Source organism: Sebastes umbrosus, chromosome 22 (genome assembly GCF_015220745.1).
Source record: "Sebastes umbrosus isolate fSebUmb1 chromosome 22, fSebUmb1.pri, whole genome shotgun sequence".
Lineage (NCBI taxonomy): Eukaryota > Metazoa > Chordata > Actinopteri > Perciformes > Sebastidae > Sebastes > Sebastes umbrosus.
In genome coordinates, this window is record NC_051290.1 from 19,418,146 (window position 1) to 19,439,264 (window position 21,119).

At 41.5% G+C, this 21,119-nt stretch overlaps 1 protein-coding gene across 14 annotated transcripts in view; it reads right to left on the minus strand.

The window, feature by feature from the left end:
- Positions 1–21,119, minus strand: part of LOC119481199 (collagen alpha-1(XXV) chain) — a 178,416-nt gene that overhangs the window by 62,078 nt on the left and 95,219 nt on the right. For all 14 annotated transcript variants that reach the window (XR_005205125.1, XM_037757927.1, XM_037757920.1 and 11 more), the window contains exons 3-4: positions 20,916–20,960; positions 16,149–16,156 (exon numbers count right to left, since the gene is read on the minus strand). Coding sequence is in view for 13 of the 14 variants with exons in the window: in XM_037757927.1 (XP_037613855.1) it covers positions 16,149–16,156; positions 20,916–20,960 (53 nt within the window). In the remaining variant the exon portion in view is untranslated. The remainder of the gene's footprint in view (positions 1–16,148; positions 16,157–20,915; positions 20,961–21,119) is intronic.

Here is a 21,119-nt window from a genome sequence, read left to right on the forward strand (position 1 = left end):
TCAGCAGAGTGACTAACTGACCACTGTGCCATGTATACTGATGCTAATCTGCATTTCACAAATCTGTCAAATATATTTGTAAGATCAAAGTAGTTTTTTTCTGGAAGAAAGAAAGTGAGATGATGTTAATATTTGAGAGCAGAACTGAATCATCTACAATCACTTTTTTTGAAATTGTTCATCTCTTCTAACTTTGTCATTGATTTTGTAACTGCCAAAAAAATGTCACGTAAAGTACTCAGGTAAAAAGAACAAGTTGTTCAGCTGTCACCATTACAGCTATGGTAATAGCCCTGCAGTAGTTACTTTTCCAAATACCAGTCAAACGTGGTTTGCTTCCAAAGATCTCAGACGCACAGAGAAACGTCTGCTGACACTAATCCATAGATTGATGACAATAGTATGTTTGGTCCAAAGACTCACAGAAACAGCCTCCAGTGACCCAGAATAGCAGGTTTGTAGACGCAGACAGGCTTCAACTGCACTGGCACACAATAGCAGTCTAAAAGTGAAATGCTTCAGAGGTAGTCCAGCAGCTTCCCTCCGCCAAGTTCTACCACACTGCTCTGGGGGAAGTGAGTTGTAGCCTGCTCGCTGCCTTTGGACATTATTTTTAATGCACGGTTAACTATCCGTAGCTTTTTGTTTATGTATAGTAGCGCATGTGTTCCCAACTGGATCTGCTCTCGGCCCGGTTTGCCTTTGGTCATGAGGTTATGAACCTGTACAGCGAGCTTGTGCACTGCATCGTCCCATTTATTCAAATACGAGGCATTCGCTTCAGCACGCCCAGGCAAAAGCAGCTGATGGGAAACGCAGCTTTAATACATACACATCTAAGGAGGTGGTCCTGCTGATTACTTGTCTGGCCGTACAAAGAGCCACAACACACTTGTAAACACAAAATGCGCCATTATGAAAACAATGTTTCCGATTGCGGTTCCCTGGGGGGGAATAACAGAGGCAACAAATTGGAATCAAATGTGACTTTGACTTTTTACAATGTTGGAGATTCCAGAGAGGCTAAATACGTTTCCAGCATGTTCCTGAAAGTGGAAGGCAGCTCAAGAAAATCAGTGCTGCCTTTTTGTTGTGAGGGGAAAATTGCCTTTGGACAATAGGCTATTGACTAGCTGTTACTGCAAACATATGAATGGCTGTAACAAAGAAATACATAAATATACCCGCTGCAGCTTTCTGCACAGGCCTGCTTAACACATTCTATCTGGCAATGTAAAATAGAAATAGCTGGCACACCAAATTACTGGGCTGAATGACTGGGTAGCATAAGTTTGTGGAAAGAAATTAAAACTCTGCTTTATATGATTCAGCATTTATATAAATCCAGATTGTCAGTACAGCAACAGAGTGAAACTTGATCAAATCCATGTTGGACTTCCATAATAGGGCAAAAAAAGCATGTTTGTGAGGGAATAAATAAGGATCACTGGTGTTAGATGGATTTCTACAGGGGATCAGGCCTATTTTGCAGCCCTATGCTCCCTTGTGAACTTTTTGTCCATCCCAAATTAGGCCCTATGTTCCCTATGTGCATCATCCCATGCTAAAATATGTCCATACATTTTTGAGATGTTGTGCTAACAATATCCGATAACTGACCGACATTCTGGCAAGTACTTGTCGTCTTTGTTGGTTGGGTTGGTTTAAGCATGAGGAGTGAGATTGGTTAGGGTTAGGGTAAGAGTATCAGCCAATCAGGGGCAGAGTAGGGCGTCATTCTGCATAATAATTAGCCATGCGCTTCTGTTTGTTGTATTTTTGGAGCAATGGGTCTTCGGAACAATGGCCGTTTGTTTTTCGGTTTAACTGGCTGTTGGACAAATAGGCTTTTTGGTCCAATGGGACATTTTTCAGACTATCGGGGTCTCGTAATAATGGACTGTTGGAACAATGGCATAGCACCAGTGGAGGTACTGATCTGAGGGAACATAGACACACTCCCTAGGCAAATAGATTTGATTAACTAAGTCAGTGGTTCCCAACCTGTTTGATGTTCCCCCCCATGTCAGATGTGGTACCCATTCCTCACCACCGGCATTTATTTCAACCATTACTTTAAGTTAAGTATTTGAACAATTTATCCATTGCAATTAGCTATTGATAACCATTAAACCACTAACTACTTCAACGGTTTGTCCGTTACATTCAGTTGACTATTCTGTTTATCCATTACTTGTAGCTAACTGTTTTAACTTTGCTTGCAATACCTAGTTTTCCGTTCTCATTCCCAAATACCGACGCTTTGTCATGGCCGTCAGCGTTTGATACCGCTGCACAAGGCACCCTTGCACGGAGGTAGGAGACATACTTTAAAAAGCAAAAGAGACATATTGTGATAATCCTATCATGCCTGTTAAACTGTATCAATCAAATAAAAACTTGGTAACTACACTCAGCAGCATTTACTGGTGGATTTATACTTCACAAGTGGAATGCTGCTTTCAACATACCTAACCATATCTTGCACATAAAGCCTGCTCATTTAGCTCTTCCATCTGGTCGTCAAGCATGTGGAAATGATTTCGCCACACAGTCTGCACCTGCTCATTATACGGCCCATCATTTGCACATCACTTGGACAGACAGCACCCACTGGAGCTTTTCAGGTTTAAGCCAGTACAGTGAGGGTCTTTTAACAGAGACTATTAAACAGCTCTCCTGCAAAGGCTCGTTCAAAAGGAGTGAACTGTACTACAGTAGAAGAGCAGCGGGTGTCTATTTGTCAAGCAGTCTCTGCAGCTTTGTGGTTTCAGTTCAGTCTGCCCTACGGAAGGTCTCTAATCAGCGCCTGTGTATGCTTTTCACATCTTTTTTTTTTTTTACAGCTTCTGCTCTGGCTCCTTTTCAAAAGCAGCCCTCCAGCAGGTGCTCCATGGCTCATCAGGCTGCTTCTGTTTGATCAAACTTGCTCACTGTATGTTACTTCGTTGAACATCATTAACCCTCTATTGTGCCTTTGAACACCTCATTCAGATTACACTGGATTATTGAATGGCCACATGTATATCTCAAAAAATGCAAACTAATTTACATTTATGTTCTTTAAAGGGATAGTTCACAATTCATGTTCGGCAGCTGGTTGTCGAGCAGCTGGTTACCTTAGCTTAGTATAAGTACTGGAAATGGGTGAAACAGCTAGCCTGAGTCAATCCAAAGGGAACAAAATTATTTTTTTTGCCGGGGCACAGTAACGCCCTGGAGCCTTCTCGTCAGTGTGAGGTTGCCAGATATCCAGCGGAGACTCCTCAAGAAATATTCCAGCACATACTACAATTACAATTCGCTGTTTTTACACTTTGCTTTTGTACAGATTAAACAAATTAGATATGTGTTGATTGGTGAGCTTTAGAGGTCTTTGTTGGACTTTTGTATAGAGCCAGGCTAGCTCTTTCCCCCTGTTTCCAGTCATTATACTAAGCTAAGCTAACTGGCTGCTTACTGTTGCTTCATATTTATTAGGGCCGCCCATTCTCAGACGTTTTGGTCTTAGTCGACTAAGATTTCTTTGGTCGATTAGTCGTTTTTAGTCTTTTTTTCCAAGAAACTTATGAGCACATCTCTGGAAAACACAAGATTTAAAGTGGTGCTTTTGTGTGATTCTTTAAAGAGAACCTCAGTTTTACAGATCTATCAATTCAATCAACTAATCGATTAGTCTACAAAACTGTATGAGTGTTAGACGATGAAGAATTTCTTTGGTCGAGGACAGCCCTAATATCGACAGAGTGATATCAATCTTCTCATGTAATGCTCAGCAAGAAAGCGAATAATCCTATTTCCTAAAATGTCAAACTATTCCTTGAACAGATTTCTACATAGGAGCTAAGAAAACTGTGTGCATTTTGGATTTGGTTATGAATTTGGTGTACTGGAGTACAGACATTGTTTCACTGTTACTGTAGGGGCTGGAACAATTATTTTCCAAGAAAAGCTCTTTAAAAGATTAGTCCCTGTGTAAGTGACTTGAAAAATACCAAAATATGTCTGTCACATGTGCGGTGATGAATAGAATGCAGTTGCCCCAAAGCAGAAGCACTTATTGAAAATGACACATATCACGTTGATGGTAAGCCCCACATCTTCTGCTGCTTAACGCTGGGCAAACTTATGTCAAACTTCCATCATGAGATGATTTGTAACAGAACATCCTGTGTGCATGATATTGTTGAGTTTATGGTGGACCACTGGATCAGGATTAAGCTTTTTCTATCCATAACATGTCTCGCCTCTCATTCTAAGCCAAACCATGACCACTGTCTCCTGCAATGGCCTGAATGAGCTGTTGGTATGAAAAAAGAAAAAGAAAGGAAAGGAAGCCTCCTGCCACCTTTAAAACCGAGCGGGGGAGAAATATGGAAAGGTCTGCAGGGAAATATAAAAAGGCAAAGGGAACTGGGGCCAAACCCGCAAGCAACATGAACACTGCCATTCAAATCTGACAATGTAAGTTACTTCACTTCATATTAAAGAGTAAATGATGTTCAATAAAATGATCCTGGAACCGAGGTGCATATCATATGTGGCTCCTGCAATGCTGATTATCAACACGTGAAAATATTGCACAACTAGTTTCATGTTCTCTGTCGATCAGAATCTATCTTTATTTCATCCTGTATTAAGTGCTTGTATTAGCTCCGGATACTTTATGTATTTTTGACCTGTGACACTTTCAAACCAACCCAGTCTTGCGAGATGGTGTATAAATAGCACAACATTGAACATTACACATGTCAAGAGGACGCATTTTAGCCTTTTCGTGGGTCATTTGTACGCCACACAACAAAACTATGGTAACGTCTGCAGTTTAGGAAACAAAATCACTTAGTTAGGATCAGGAAAAACGTCATGGTTGGGCTTAAAATGAGTACGTAAACTAAGTAACATACGTATGGAAACAACGTAATATAAGGATGGAAAACACATCACAAACGTCACTAAAGAACATGTGACAAACGTCACTAACAAAAATTACAAAACAGCGGTCTCAAACACCGGTCTCCTGGTTAAAAGTTGTGTGTTTGTTGGACCCATCCACCTTGCTTTTCATTCTACGTAAGTAGTTCTGAGCGTAGCATAATTACGTGGAAGCGTTTACATTGGACTCAGTACAGATTAAATGGCTTACAAATGACATGCCAAAAGCAAGAAAGTCATTCATATTGCATGCTAAATGCCTTGCGCATTATTGTGGCATTCATATGCCACATAGGACCCATTCCTACTGCAAATGGATGATCTGGTTTCTCTGGTTTCATATTTTATGCCAAACACATTATTTATGGGCTTCTAAGATGCCTCTGCGGCTTTTCATTGGATCAATTATGAAAAACAGTTTAAGAAGTATTAATAGAGTATACCTAAATATCTATTTAGACTTCTGATATATTAGTTCACGCATGTTTTAGTCATCATTGGATTGTCTTTTGCCCACCCTTTAAGATCCTTGAGAAGCAGTAAAAAGCCAGCAGTATAGATGAACCCTACAGGTATTCTGCAGAGTTTTTGACCAGCAGTAACGTCACAGAGCAAAGGTTTTACGAGTGGGTCCCGGTTTTGTTTGTGTCATGCACATGCACGCCAGCACACGGGTAACGCAACACAATTTCCTGCCGCCTGTTTCTCGCTATTCTGCTGATGCAAATGTTGGTGGTGCTAACCTGCAAACAGGCATGACAATGTGCCTGTAGCCATGTTTACTGAATGCAAAAAATATTGTTCTGTTTGCTTACCAAAAAAACTCCACCGTGTCAAACCAACAGTTTTCAAGGTCTCTTGCTCAACTCATGCAGATTTTATAGATGTATTCCCACCCTGAAGTGCTGGCTTTCAGCTGTTGGTAAGTATGGAGTGGACTTTGACATCAGATTTTATACCAAAAAATGTAATAATGTGATTACAATTAGATGTATAATCTTTATAAAGATTGATTGAAATTAGGGCTGTCAAAGTTAACACCATAACGCGTCAACACAAATTCGTTTTAATGCCACTAATTTCTTTAACGTATTACTGCAGCTTGAGATTTTTAGGTTGCAGGGGCCTCAGTTTTAAAGCTACAGTGAAGATACTGGTATCATATGAAACTAGAAAACATAAGGAATCCATTGGTATCAACCATGTCTAAGGAGGCTAAATAACGCTCAAACTTACACAACATTTTATACATACATTGGCAGGCATATTTGCCCACTCTTATGTTGATAAGAGTTTTAAATACTTGACAAATCTCCCTTTAAGGTACATTTTGAACAGATAAAAAATGTGCAATTAGCGATTAATCACGATTAACTATGGACAAATACATAAATATATATTTACATTTTTCTTCACAGGATAACAACAAAGTGAAAGAACTAACACACACTACAAATATCCAGGCAAAGTTCACACTCACATGGTCAAACTTCTGTCAACCTAATTTCACAAAGTCTCACATAGAAGTGAAGAAACTGAATACCCCTTCTTCACATTCGTACTCTTCTATAATTTACTAAGATATGATGGATGAAAGCTTGACAGTGCTCGCCTGACAGTGCAGCGCGAGGCGGGGGGCTGGCTCGCGGCCATAGCTTTAGCTGTTGTTGACATGAGCTAAATAATTCTCGTGGGTTTGGCTGCGAGCTGCTGGTTCAATCTTGTGAATCAATCTACCTAATCCAACTAGATGCAAAAACGTCAGGAACAGGGGATCTTGCGTGTAACCTCCGTCTGGACTTGGCTGTATTAGTTTTCATCACAGTGACCTGTTAAATGTATCGAGGTCCAGATAATCAATCCATCAAACGGAGCTCACATCCTCGTTGTAGGACCTGGGCCAATGGGGCTGGCAGCGGTTGCTGTAGCCCGAACTGCCGGCCACATGGATCCAATCATCTCACCCCGGAGCACTGGCATCTCTGAGAGCGCAGGCCAACAACTACCGCTTTTACAACCTCTGCTTTACGGGCGCACGGTTTTCTCACACAGCTACACAATATTAATAAACATGTGTGTACACAGGAAGTTAAGCAAGGCAAATCTGCAGGCACCGAGTGTTGACAGGGAATGAAGTCAAGAGGGGGGGCAGGTGAGGAGTGCTGCTCACCACAAAAGTGAGAGGAGGGCCAGAGTAAAGGGTTTGAAAGGACTAAACACCGACTTACGCACTTCACACATTAAAGTGATGCATCATGTTTGCCACACATTGAAACGAAAAGTTCTAGATCTCACAACAGTCTGGGTTAAGTTTAACCTGCTTGATTTAAAGGAATAATTCAACATTTTGTTTGTGAGTGGAAAAAATGGTGGCTTCCTTTAAAGCTGCAGTCTGTAACTTTGAGCAAATATGATAAAAGGATATTTTGTAAAACTGTCACTATATCCTGACAGTAATGAATGAGAAAGATACTCCACTAAAAAAATCATCTTCCTATTAGTGCTGTCAAAGTTAACGTGAGAAAAACGCAGTTATAATTTGATTTAACGCCACTAGCTTCTTTGACGCATTAACCCAACATGCAATTTTCAGATTTTTAAATTTTGGCAAGGAAAATCTAGTATGGCCATTTTCAAAGGGGTCCCTTGACCTCTGACCTCCAGATATGTGAATGAAAATGGGTTCTATAGGTACCCACGAGTCTCCCCTTTACAGACATGCCCACTTTATAATCATCACATGCAGTTTGGGGCAAGTCATAGTCAAGTCAGCATACTGACACACTGCAACTGTTGGGCTTGAGTTTGCCATGTTATTGAGCATATTTTGATGTTAAATGCAGTACCTGTGAGGGTTGCTGGACAATATTTCATCATCGTCATTGTTTTGTGTTGTTAATGGATTTCCAATAATAAATATATACATACATTTGCATAAAGTAAGCATATTTGCCCACTCCCATGTTGATAAGAGTATTAAGTACTTGACAAATCTTCCTTTAAGGTACATTTTGAACAGATGGACAACCAATCAGAGCTGAGGAGTCAATCAGTGCTCGCGAAACTCGAGAACTACGATCAAACCTTCCAACCAGACAAAGCTGATCAAATGGGAATCGAGATTCTGTTACTGTAATGCCAACTTCTTGCCTCGTGTTCTCAGAAACATATTTTAACGATCAAAGTTCACCAGTTTCGCGAGCAGTGATTGACAGCTGCTTTAGAGACTCCAAGTCTCTGATTGGTTGTTTTCATTCGGGCACGAATTCCATTAGGAGCTCAGGAGGAGGCAGAGGAACATGATTTTTTTTCCACAGATTAACTCCATCTTTAGTGACAGTTTTATAAAAAATAACTTCTATCATTGCTCAAAGTTACCGACTGCAGCTTTAAAGATTACAATCTACCAGCAACAAGATGTTTTTATGGAGTGATTCTTTTTGCAATTTCGCACAGAGAATAATGTTGCATTCATTCTCCCACAAACATTCCCCATAACCTCTCTACTCAGTAAAGTTGACATATCCCATCTGGATACACAAATATTATCAATTGCACCAGTGGAAATAGTGGTAAGGCAACTGCAAAATGCACATGTAGCCATTTGCAGCTAATAGCCTACTGTGGGCATCATTGGAAGTGAAATCTACTCAATTTCAAGCGTGCACAAATGTGGAACAGAGTAAAAGACTTCCAGTAAAAACATATATATCTATATGTACACCTCCATCTGTTAGCTCTGTATGGGAACCCTCAATCATATTAACGTGGGCCCCGGGGGAACTTTTTTTTTTTTTTTCAAGGCGGGAAACTAATGGAGGACAGGGATGTGAGTAATCAAGAGCAGAATGGGCAGGAACGGACGACCACAAGTGGCTGGTGCTCGTCGGGGGAATCTGGACGCAGAGGTTAGGCAGGGATAGGAAAACCACACTGGAAAACTGACTTGGGAATGGCATCTGGTTCCCATATTCGCAGTGTATCACAATTAGCCGGCATAAAATGACTTTAATGTGTGTGTATGTGTTTGGGAGCGTGTGTGTGTGTGTTTGTTGTTATGTGTTGGACGCTGTTGTGGGAGCAGGAAACTGAAACTGATAGTGTGACTGGGTATAGGTGTGTGTTGTGTAAGTACAACATGGAGGAGATTCTAATTCACAGTCAGGGAAGGTCTAGTCATTCCTGAGGAGGGGAAACATTTGAAAAGCTTTAACCAAATTGTATCCATAAAAAGCCAAACATCGAAGCCAGTTCTTTTTTTTTTTTTTGCACAATACCTAAGCAAATTTCTGACCCACAAAATTCTTGTCCTGGATATGAAATGTTGAATAAGGGACAATGTTCCAGTTGGAAAAGGATTTATTTCACTTCTCCTGTTGATTCAATTCCAACCACACAGTGGCAGCTCTACATTTCTCATCATTTGATGTTCTGAGTTGGAGGAAAATTCCTCTCAATCAAAAAGCTGTCGAGCTTTTCCTTAAAGCTGGAGTGCGGGAATGTCCGTCACAAACGAGTTCACACAATGCTGATTAAGGCTATCGCCGCGCCAGGGAAAGCTTTCTGGATTTCGCAATATACCAGATTTGTGGTGTCTGGTGTTTGTGGCGAGTTTCCCGCACTGGCGCACCAAAAGTGATGCATTTTTACCTCAACCAGCCAGAGCTACAGGGGGCAGGAAGGATGGAGCAAGGCTGGACTGGCCATCTGGCAGACCGGGGACTTTCCTGGTGGGCCGACGTGTTTTCTGGCCCAACACAACTGCCTTTTCATTATCTTATCTGACCGGCCCATAAAACAGGCAGATCGGCCCATTGGCATGTCATTTAGCACATTCCGTTCCACCACCACGTAGTGTGGTGTTAAGAAGTCATGGTTATTTCAGTGAGATCGGGTTGAACGTGCCTATTGTATCAGTCTCGCGGTCTCTCGACGTTCATGGACTGAATGAATGAACAAATTAATGAATTATCTTTATTTACATTAACCATCATAGTGGCTTGTCTTGATCAACCTTACAGTGAAGGTGTCAATAAATAAATAAAAAATAATAAATAAGGTCTTATGACTATTAATTACAAAACTTCTGATCAGTCAGGAATAGGTGTGGTTTTAAATATTATTAGCTATTTACAGACTGTTTGGGCTAAAACGCCCAAGAACCCCCCCTAAGTGGTTAATTTTTCCTACTGGCTGGCTGCTCCATATCCTTGTGGAAAGCCCTGTTCACCACAGTGGAGTATACAATATTGGAATGCCGCTTTTTGAAAGTATTTATCATGTTTCCTCTCTCTTAATCTTCCTTGATTCACTCTTACTCATTACACAGCTTTAGTGTTTTCAGGGAGTGGTGCGGTAGGTAGCCTCTACATAGGGGAGAGTGAAGATGGGCGGTGTATGATCGATTGTGGTGGACCAGACTGGGCCAAAATGCAAAGGTCCATTTTTTGTCCCAGTCCAGCCCTGGGATGGAGAGACCATATAGCGACGGAGCGGCAGCTAGTAGTGTGGTGGGAAAATCCTTCGAGGCATCCAAGAAAAGTTTCTGGAGTTGATGCACCAGACAAAAAAAGTCAAAGTTCCGCACTCCAGCTTTAAACTGCGAGCATCACATTCATAGCGTGCTAACTCTCCTACCACGCTAAAGGTAATGACAGCCAGTTTCCCCCCATTGAGTATTCAGCCTGCTCAGCCAGCCGATGTGCACTATTGACTGCTTCACATCACTGTGAGTAAAGCTCACGGCTGGCTCGAGCGCTGCCTCTCGTCATTTGCTGACAGACAAGTGCTGCTGATGGGCACAGCACGAGCAGAGGACTTACATCTGAAAAGGTCAAACTCTGAACGTCGTCACATCCAGTGCCGGTAGGCCTCCTCAGGCACAGCTGCCATTATGAGCCCAAATAAGCACTGACATGTCAGATAGATCCACCTGCAGCTCTCTGTGAGCCTCTTCTGATGTGAAACTGTTATAGGCCACTTTCTGTTTCAGATTCACAACATGCAACATAGCAATAATTCTAAATTAACACAACATCGGAGCATGCGGTGCTACCTTCAACTCTAACTAGAGTTTCACTTTAGATAAACTGCCGTCTTCTCCACTTCCGTAGGGCAAAAGTGATCAAAGTCCAGCTGGAATATGTTTTATTAACAGGTGTGGAGCTGCGGTGCATAACAGATGAAGGATGAAGGGTTGAGGGCGCCCGGGCTCCTCTGCTTCACCCCCACATTGCCTCTAATCCCTGTAACACAGCTGCATAATTCATACGTTGTGACAGATCATCCTCAAACCTGCGTCTCTGGAATCTCAGCTAGGTGGAAACTACTTGTCAAATGCAGATACAGACGCAAACCAGCTTTATTTACCTGACTTGCTAGAGCTCCTGTGCTGCACTGTAACTGGCCTGGCTTCAGTCTCCAGTGTGGTGCAGAGAGGCATGCTGAAGCGGGTTTGATATTTCCAACATTGTATCATTTTCAAATAATTCCCCCTTCCTGCTAACCAAATTTCAAAGCATACTAGTTTCTTTCTCCGTCTGTATAATTTTAATTTAGTGTGGCATACAGTCTGTGCTAAAAAGAAGTGCAGTCGGCGGGTGGTGTTAGTGGGTGCTCTAGTGCGGCCTCGGGGATGGTGTTTTATGCTTGATTGGTGTTAAATGGTGTGCACAAACACAGCGGTTGGTGCTTGGGGTGGATGTTTTGACATGGAGCGCCCTTGAAGGGCCGCAGGAAGATGAGGAAAGAAGATTTTTTTTTAAATGAGAAGACATGATAATTCTTGCCTCAGCTGTCATTCAACAGACTTTACTAACTCTGGTTTCAGTGGCAAGAAGGAGGGAAAATACTCTTCTTGTAAATGCTGCACTCCGACTGGTCGGTCTTTCAGAGGTTGTACTGGGCTCAGTTCTAAAGCCAGAGTGAAGATACTGGTATCATATGAAACTAGAAAACCTATTGGTACCAACCATGTAATACCAGCTTGTTGGGAAGAACGCTCAAGGTTAGGCTAAATTTTGGCGAGGAAAAACTGGCGGTTGTCAAAGGGGTCCCTTGACATCTGACCTCAAGATATGTGAATGAAAATGGGTTCTATGGGTACCCACGAGTCTCCCCTTTACAGACATGCCCACTTTATGATAATCACATGCAGTTTTTTGAATGCAGTATAAATGTGTTATTTACGCATACACTAAAATTATATGTTTTAATATTTCTGCATACTGGGGTCCCTAAACAGTCTTACAATTACATAAATCGGGTCTCACTGTAAAGCTGAGACTCTTGTGGATCAGATCATTTGTATTCATGTGTGATGATGTTAGTCCTTAACGTTGCCATTTCATTGTAGTGAAACCATTTAAAAAAAACTTACCTCTAGGGTAATCACAGCCTCATGAAACTTTACAGCCACAAACTAAAGACCTAGAGCATTCAGTGGATGGATGGCTTTCCTAGGCATATTGACAGTAAGGGGGTTTCTGAGCAGTTTACAGAACAGAAGCACTCGCTATTCAATCACCAAAAAATGCAATTCTTGCAGAAATCTCCAAATGTCGAAAGTTTTTGATACCAAATCACAGCATGACTTGTTTCTCAAGGTCTTGGTGTCTTAATGTGGTATTTTGGAGGGATTTTTAATCATTTTTTTATTAATTCTCCAGTGGTAAAAAATGGTTAAATTTAGCACCAAATCTGTGTAACAAATGGTGTCAAGCCAAAACTAACTACAACCTCTGATGAGACATAATAGAGCATGGGGATGACCATCATATACTTCTATTATAACGTTTTAAGCCCTTATACATCTTCACAATTTATTGTAATTCATTCATTCATTTATTAATTCACTTATTTCTGATTTATGACTAGAACAACTTGACACACAGTGCTGAGCTGCATCTCAAATTAATATCCAAGGTCCCAGCTTGCAGATGATGTACACCACTTCTACGTGACATCTACTGTTGACTTTTAATCTACCCCTGAACATCCCCTGTCACCCAACCCTACGTCACTACAAAAAAGAGAGCGGAACGCTGAGGGGTTAATAAATTAAATTAAATCTGTCTGGAAGACAAGAAGAGATATCCATCTAAACATCACAACTGACCCCGTGATCCCATGCAAAATTGAAACAACAGCCCAAGCAGTGGAAAAAAAAGGAAATGACAACAAAGCAAATCACTTTTCCACGTCTAATTGCCGCTCGCGAGCCGCCAACGAACATCTTTCCTGATGAGTTCTGATTGAGGAGACCTATTTTTCTCTCTCTGTCTCTGCAACCGCAGGTCCCTGTCCGCTCATCGGCGGCCGGGTAACGATTAAGTCACAGAGATCTGTAATGGCTTCAGCAGTGGTTGGTCTGTTTGGCTCGGAGGGCTGTGTACAATTTACGCAGTGTTCCCGGAGTTACAGAGGGAGCTGTTGAATATTCATAGCGACGTGTCCGCTGCCATCCCCCGGGTGGGCATACCGAATGAGAAACCACATGAGATCACTTACTAGTGTCTCTTTTTTAAGATTTTATTTTTTTTATTTCGGAAACAGATTTGGTGACCATTGAGTGAGTCATTGTCAGATCATTGCATTTTTTTTTGAAGACTGTTTTTAGAAATGCAGTCAGCCTTCTGTTTTGTTGGTCTGTACTGTAAATTACAGCCTTTTTGCGTAATGCAGTATGGCTTCTTGCTTTTCCTACAGTAAAACTAGGACCCCTACCACACATTTACAGCACCTTCTGCTTCCTATAATGACTTCATCAGAGAGTGATTTGCTGGCCACAACTGGAGCATTGTCAGGTACTTACTGTTTGTGCACTGGATTTACTACGTCTCACCTAAAGGAACAATCCCCAAAGTACCAAAAACAACAAGTCGTCTCATACATTTACTGGCAAATCCAACATTTCAGAGACAATACTCTGCAGGCTTCAGTCGGCTCTTGAGACATCTCACAGTATGATTTTATTTGTCAGATGTACGGCCTGGCGAGAGAGTCTGAGAAGTGAGACCACCTGCACTTACTTACGTCCCAGAACCCCAGGAGCGAGTGTCTGAGAAGGCTCAGAGGATTAACTTACAATTTTTACGGCTCAGTCGGCACACGCTATTATACCTATTCAATCACGCTTGCCTCCGGACTATAAATAATTTTAACAGCGCACACACATACAGTGCCCGCTTGACCCGGTTATACGGCGGACTGTCACAATCCTCGGTGCTTATGTAAGTATGGGTTTGTCTTCATCTTTGGGGGAAACTCTGAAGTTTTCCATCTGTTAAGGGGAGTGGATCTGTGATCACCCCGTGGTGTAATGAGGTGAGATAATCTGTTCGGGTGCACGGAGCTGGCACGGATGGAGACTGGTAGCAAGGATATTACAAACCAGACTGTCCAAATGACAGGGACAAGGGTCCCCATTAGGTGAATTCAGGGATGAAGAGATTAGTTTAATAATAGAGTCAGACTGTGTGGTACAACGGAGATTTCTGGTAGCTAATTTGTCACAATCAGATGTCTTTTACATCAATTGTAAATAGTTTAATACTTTTTTTTTCTGCTTTGCAGCTTTTAACGTCGTACTTAAAAGGGACATATCATGCTTATTTTCAGGTTCATACTTGTATTTTGAGTTTCTACTAGAGCATGTTTACATGCTTTAATGTTAAAAAAACACTTTATTTTTCTCATACTGTCAGTCTGAATATATCTGTTTTCACCCTCCGTCTGAAATGCTCCGTTTTAGCGCCTGTCTCTTTAAGACCCCCTCCCCAAAAAGCCCAGTCTGCTCTGATTGGATTGTGAGAAAAATATGGTGCACCTTTGCAAAAGGTAGTTCTCAAGCTCATGGCGATACATTCAAATGAGTCTGAATGTGACATAGGAAGGGGAGCCAAATCTGAATGGCTTGTTGAATCACATGTTTCTGGTCTAGGCAGCCCACAAAGAAACTGACTGGGTTGTCTTATTTGACAGTTTTTTGGTTGGTAGGCACTCCAGATACCCAGATGTATGTGCACAAGCACTGAGAAGGAATAGTTCGACATTTTGGGAAATGTCTTCGCTTTCTTTCCAAGAGTGTCTGTACACCCAAGCAGTCGCTTAATTTAGCTTAGCATAGAGTGGTGCAGGGATGATGTATTTTTGTAGGCCAACCCAGAAGTTAGAATCGCACAGGTCACATCAACAAAAAGCCATTGAGATTTTTCCACTGGGTTTTGGATTATTGCAGAAAATAAGCTCCGAGGCAAACAAACATTTAGGATACTTACATGTTTTGTTAATAATCTCCACAAATGAACACCACTTTTATAATTTTCAAAGTGTGAATGCAATCGGCAGACGTAAAACGCTAACGTTAGGCTACAAACAAACTACACCGCGGTCGCATAAGCGCGAGTATACACAACGATGCTGTCAAGGCGAACGAGTCGGCGTGATGACATTTGTTAGTCTCATTTAGCCGCTTGTAAGCAACCGCCTTTTTTAAGACAAAAGCTTAATAATTCATGAGTAGGACATTTACTGATATATCATTGAACAAAATGTTAAAATCTCTTCAGCTTGTGTTAACCACAGACCTTATTTCAGGTATCTAACTAAAAACCCATTAAAGAAAAACATTGACTTCCAGACGAGGGAACCAGAAGTGCTAAAATGTTAACTTATTTCCGGGTTTTACGACTCATTCCTGCACCACTCTATAAAGACTAGAAAACAAGGAGAAACAGCCTGGCTCTGTCCAAAGGGGATGAAATCCAATCCACCCATTGGTACCTTTAAAGCTCCCTAATTAGCATGTTATACCTCGTTTGTTTAATCCATAGAAAAATGACAATTTGTGGTTTTACGGGAGCCGGTTGCTGTAATTTCCTGGAGTCTCCACTGGTTACCTGGCAACCTCACTGTGACGACAAGACTTTAGAGGTGCTGGTAGCCAGATTTCATTACCTTTGTTTCCTGTCCAGATGCTGGCTGTAGCTTCATACAGATCTAAATCTCAGCATGACAGCAAATAAGTGTATTTCCCCCAAATGTGACATTGTGATTTTATGCTAATATTTCTCTTTCATGTAAATTGTTCCTGACTTCAAAACAGTGAAGAAATATTAGCTGGATTGCATTCATGCAGTCATGTTTTACTGTTTGGAGTTTTTACCTTCACATGGCTATCACAGTTGGAGAAGATGTGAAGCAGGCATACTTACAGGAGGTCCTGAAAGAGAAAGGGGGAAAAAAAGACTTAGTGTGTTTTCAATCAGCGATCAAACAGACTCAGATCATCAATGTTCCACTAAAACCACATATCCAAATAACTAGGATGGGAAATCAGGCTCAAGATTGATGAGTATTTTTTCTTTGGGAAGGAACATTTCATGAAGATGCATCTCTGCCATGATGCGTTCACTGACTAATACACAAACATTCAGTATAACTCTAAAATCCCATCTGCATTTCTACCTACAGTATGGTATAGAACGATAGTGATTCCTATCTATTCCCCATGCAGTTGGGCCAACAATGGCAACCAGGCCTGGTGATCACAGTTGACATTTGTAGTTGCTCTAATTTCACTACTACACGGGGTTGTGCGCTTGTTAAAAAAAAGTCCTCCCACGTTTTTGCGAGGTGACACTCGTCTTTTCCCCAATTACTGCTGCTCAAAGGCCCCGTGTGCCAAAGCACTTCTGGGCCCTGCAAATCATTTTAGGTCTTTAGGTTCTTATTAAAAAGGTACCCAGCTGCTTTAACCCTAAAAAAAAAAAATGGATTATTTCTTCTTTACAAGTCCTATGTCCTTGAACTGTTCTTCTTCATGACCAGGGGAAAGCGCAAATCCTTCCAGCAGCTGGAGCCTTTAAGGAGCCGTGTGTTTGAGGCTGCACTGGGCTGCACTTCTGTAGCGTTGTTTTTATGGATCGTTGAGTTACAGTAGACCACTTAGCTTTTAATAAACCTGCTCCGCTGTGCGCTCTTTTTGACACGTCCCACTGTGTCGAATGGCTCGGTACAACGTTTTTTTAACTAGCAATTACTGAAAAATCAAAGAAATTATGTGATAAAAATGTGCAATATGCGGCTGCAAAGCACATAATAGCCACCTCAAAAGGTATGGCTTTTTAAATTTAATGGTCTTTTAGTTAGACCAAAAACATTACTTGATGAAATATAATCCATGTAAATTTAAATAGTCTGTGACAGAATGTTAAATAATCCACCTTCAAAGCTCACTTTGAGTTTGTCAAGCTCCTGCTTTTGCTAACCAGTGCCAGATAATGTATGATTGAACACACTGGACAGGCACTGCATTGAATATGTGATTGCTAACAAACTGGTGAAAGTTGTTATTATACTCCAACAAGACATAAAGGTTAGAGAGAAGCTGCAATGTGGCTTTCTACGTCAGTGTTTTTTAAAGAAGAGTCAGGCATTTGTTGCAAAGAAAGAGCTCCTTTTCTTCATACTCGACACTGATGCACCACTGTAGGGTTAAATTGCTCAATTTGAGCATCAATTCCTCCTTTTGTGAAGGCAGGTTCATCAGTAAAAAAGTGATGATTACTCTCATGAGGAAAATACGGGAGGAGACGTCTAACACTTTCCAGCATTGACCACCTGCTAGGACAGTTTGAGAGTGTTGCTTTCACTGCTACAGAAATTCTTAACTGTCATGCCACAATTTTCCTTTCCATATGTTACCGGTAAACAAACGAGGGATCCTAATGAAGTGTCCCATTCATTTTTAACGCATAGGTAAATATCACCGTGTCTTTTTCCTATTTGTTCTCTCTCTCGGTTGCAGCCAAGTGTGGGGGCGAAAAGCTTCCCTCTCGTCTTTATAGATGAGCAAACTGCAAAACACCTCGCCATAAATTCGTGGGGAAACTTGCTGCAGCTTACTTACTTTTGGTTAAAGCGAATCATGAATTAAATATGCTTTCCTTCAACATCAACCGGCGTTGTAAACTTAAAAGAGGGAAGCTGGATTTGCAGAAGGCTTACAGTGCAGAATGTCCCGTCGAGGGCTGAATTTTTTGCAGTCGTATAAATAATGGCTCCTAAATATTTTTCAGTTTTTCTCCTGTGGAACGGGTACACAGAGTTTTGACACTGGGCTCCAATAATGCAGCACGGTGCCATCAGATTTATGTGTTTTGAATGCTTCTGTGAGTTTCACACAGAATATTGTTTTTTTTCATGCTTGCCAACATATCCAAACAGTAAATGTAGCAGAAATAACTGAGCTGTAATTGCATGCTAATATGCAGAATCACTTTTAGAGCATTTAAAGTGGCCACATTTAAAATGACATTCTCTGTACAGAGACTTCTAAAGTATTGCTTTTGTAAAGCCAATTAAAATGCCATGAATATTTTTGTGGAAGTTGCACATAACTAGATAAAAAGCTGTAATAAGCTGTGAACACTGCTTCGCTGACATTAACCCTTTAAAAACGGACCTCCTGTGGGCGGACGTGGGAGGTCGCTGTTTTGCATGATCCTGTTTAAATCGACCTAAAATAAATATAGCTAGAGCATTCATTCTTTTTGCAGTGGAAAGCCAAGGCTTCCGTCTTTCTCGTCAACATGTTGTATGCTCGTGATGATGTCATTACGTTACGATACATGCGGTACAAAACGCAGTGACAACGTGCGGTGGCACCAGATTTCCCCACTGGAGATTGCCGTTTGCATGATCCTGTTTAAATTGATGGAAAATAAAAATCATAATAGCTAGATCATTCAGTCTTTTTGCAGCAGAAAGCGACACATAACAATACATAACACTTCTCAATTATTATGGTTTATTCACCTATATAACCTTTTAGCTTAGGTTGCCCAGATTTTAGAATTTTAAAATTCCAAGGTAGGCATTGGTGGACCATTTTCTACTTCAAAGGGTTAATAAAACAGTCTCTCTGGCAGGCGAGGCCCTCTTTCAGGTAGTCAGGTTTGTCGGATTTGACAACATACTTGAGCCTTGTTTAGTACTGTAATTTGGGCTATTACACAGAATGGTAAGGCCTGTCATCCCAATTGTTCCCCATTGTCTTCCCTTAGACCGCTGTGCCTCTCCAGTCCAGACATTGTGAGTGGCTTATGATTGCTCGCTTGTTTCCAATTGATTTGTCAAGAGGAAGCCATTCACATTCTCCACATTTGTTCTGGCTGACCAGAGAGAGAGAGAGAAAAAACTGTCTTAGCACAATGGTGCCATTTGAAATATGCTGGCATGATGGATGTTTATTTGAAAGTTGAGCGCTGTGTAAACAAAGGCTGGCGGTATTTTCAGATCTGCAGCCAACCAGAACATTGAACTGTTGTCTATCTGTCATTCGATTTCTCTTTTTTTTTTTCTTCTCCATCTTCCTTGGCTTTCAAGTCAGGCACTGGATTACTGTAGTATTATGTGAATCAGAAAAACAACAAAAAAGGAAAGGCAGAGAGGCACTGATCCGCATCTCAAAATGCTGAACATGGCCACAACGGGATTCAAAATTCATTTGGCAAAATCAAAACAATGAAGGAAGTAATAGAATCTTTGATACTCAAATAACAGCTGATTAGATTTGATTCCTGGGACTTTAAAAAGTAGCGGCTGGATTTTTCTCCCCTCACAGACACAGTGTTTGTTTCTCAGGCTGTGAAACCAAACCGCTCCCTTATTACCCTCCCTCGCTCAAAATTGGGACCTTGCTTTGCCCCGTCTCTCTAATTCCTTTTTACAAGGGCAGTACTTTTGTTCCAAAGCACTGGCTGTGTGCGCTCTGCTGCAGCCAAACGCTGCCACACTCCAGAGCCCATTATCACTCTCACTATCAGGTGAACGGAGTGTGGACGCAGCTCCTTGCCAAGTTACAGTGCAGTGCATGTTCTCGCTGCAAATTCAATTTGTTGGTGACGCGTCTGCGGGAGTGTCACCGCACAACGTGTCCTTCTCCTGGATTACTCCGGGCCTCGGCCGCGCCAAGTTTGTTGAGTCAGCTCAGGAGAGAGTGTGTGGGAGGGAGGGAGGGGAGGTTGGAGAACGCATTACGACAACTTGTTGCTGAATTTGTGGAGGCACACAACTATTATATACATATGCAGAACTTAAAGCTGCAGTGGGTAGAAATGGAGCAAATGTGATTTAAAAAAAAGTTGTTTTTATAAAACGGTCACTAAATCCTGACAGCATGCATGAGCAATGCATGTCCTCCGATGTCCTCCGGTGCTCCTAATGGCATCAGCAAGATTTCACAGACCGGAGGAAAACAACCAATCAGAGCCGAGCTGGAGCCTTGCCGTCTCTGAGCAGCTGTCAATCACTCGTAAACTCTGATCAAACAGTCAAACTAGGCAGAGCTGATCAAAGCGATTGATTGACAGCTGCCTCCGTTGAATGAGCAGCCAATAGGAACGCTCTCTCTTTCTGAAATGACCTATGATTGGCCAAAGTCTCCCGTCACAGGCTAGATTTATTAAAGCCTGAAAACAAAGCCATGAGGAGGTGCAGAAGTCTAGTTTTCTCTCAGAACACTTGAATTACAATATGCTGAAAGGTTATTATGACATTTTTGCCCAATGATGCCAAAAAAACATTCTGCAGGTTTAAGTCCATCATCGTGTCTTGGTTCAGCATATTAGATTGTCTCAAAACTTAGACACGGACGTCTTCAGCTTCAACAAGTTTGGGCATCACTTTCTCAAACTGCACCGTCTCCCAGTTTCACTGGGAAAAATCTAGTGTTTCTATAGCGACTGAAGCTGAAACAATCCGAGCGAACACTGAAACCACCAGGCCACAAATTGCACATCTATAACCTATTTTGGCCTCCGAAGATATACAGTGTACTTTTACATGATTGTAACTGCAGTATGATTTGCTGATGTCCTCCTGAATTATTCCTTGAATGTTTCTGGATTGAGACAGTCAGTGATCTCTGGCCACACACACACACACACACACACACAAAAACACACAAATGTACATACCAGGTTCTCCATTGCGGCCTCTTCTTCCTCGCTTTCCCGGAGGTCCTGCGAAAAGAGAAGAATATAATACAGTAATTTAATTGTCTTTTTGTTTGTATAAGTTTCATATTCTTCAAGTATTCTCCCAGTCTAACCACCCCCAGAGCAGGACGAGGAAGAGCCACTGAAAAATATTGCCTTTGGACTCCAAACACCTCAAAATCT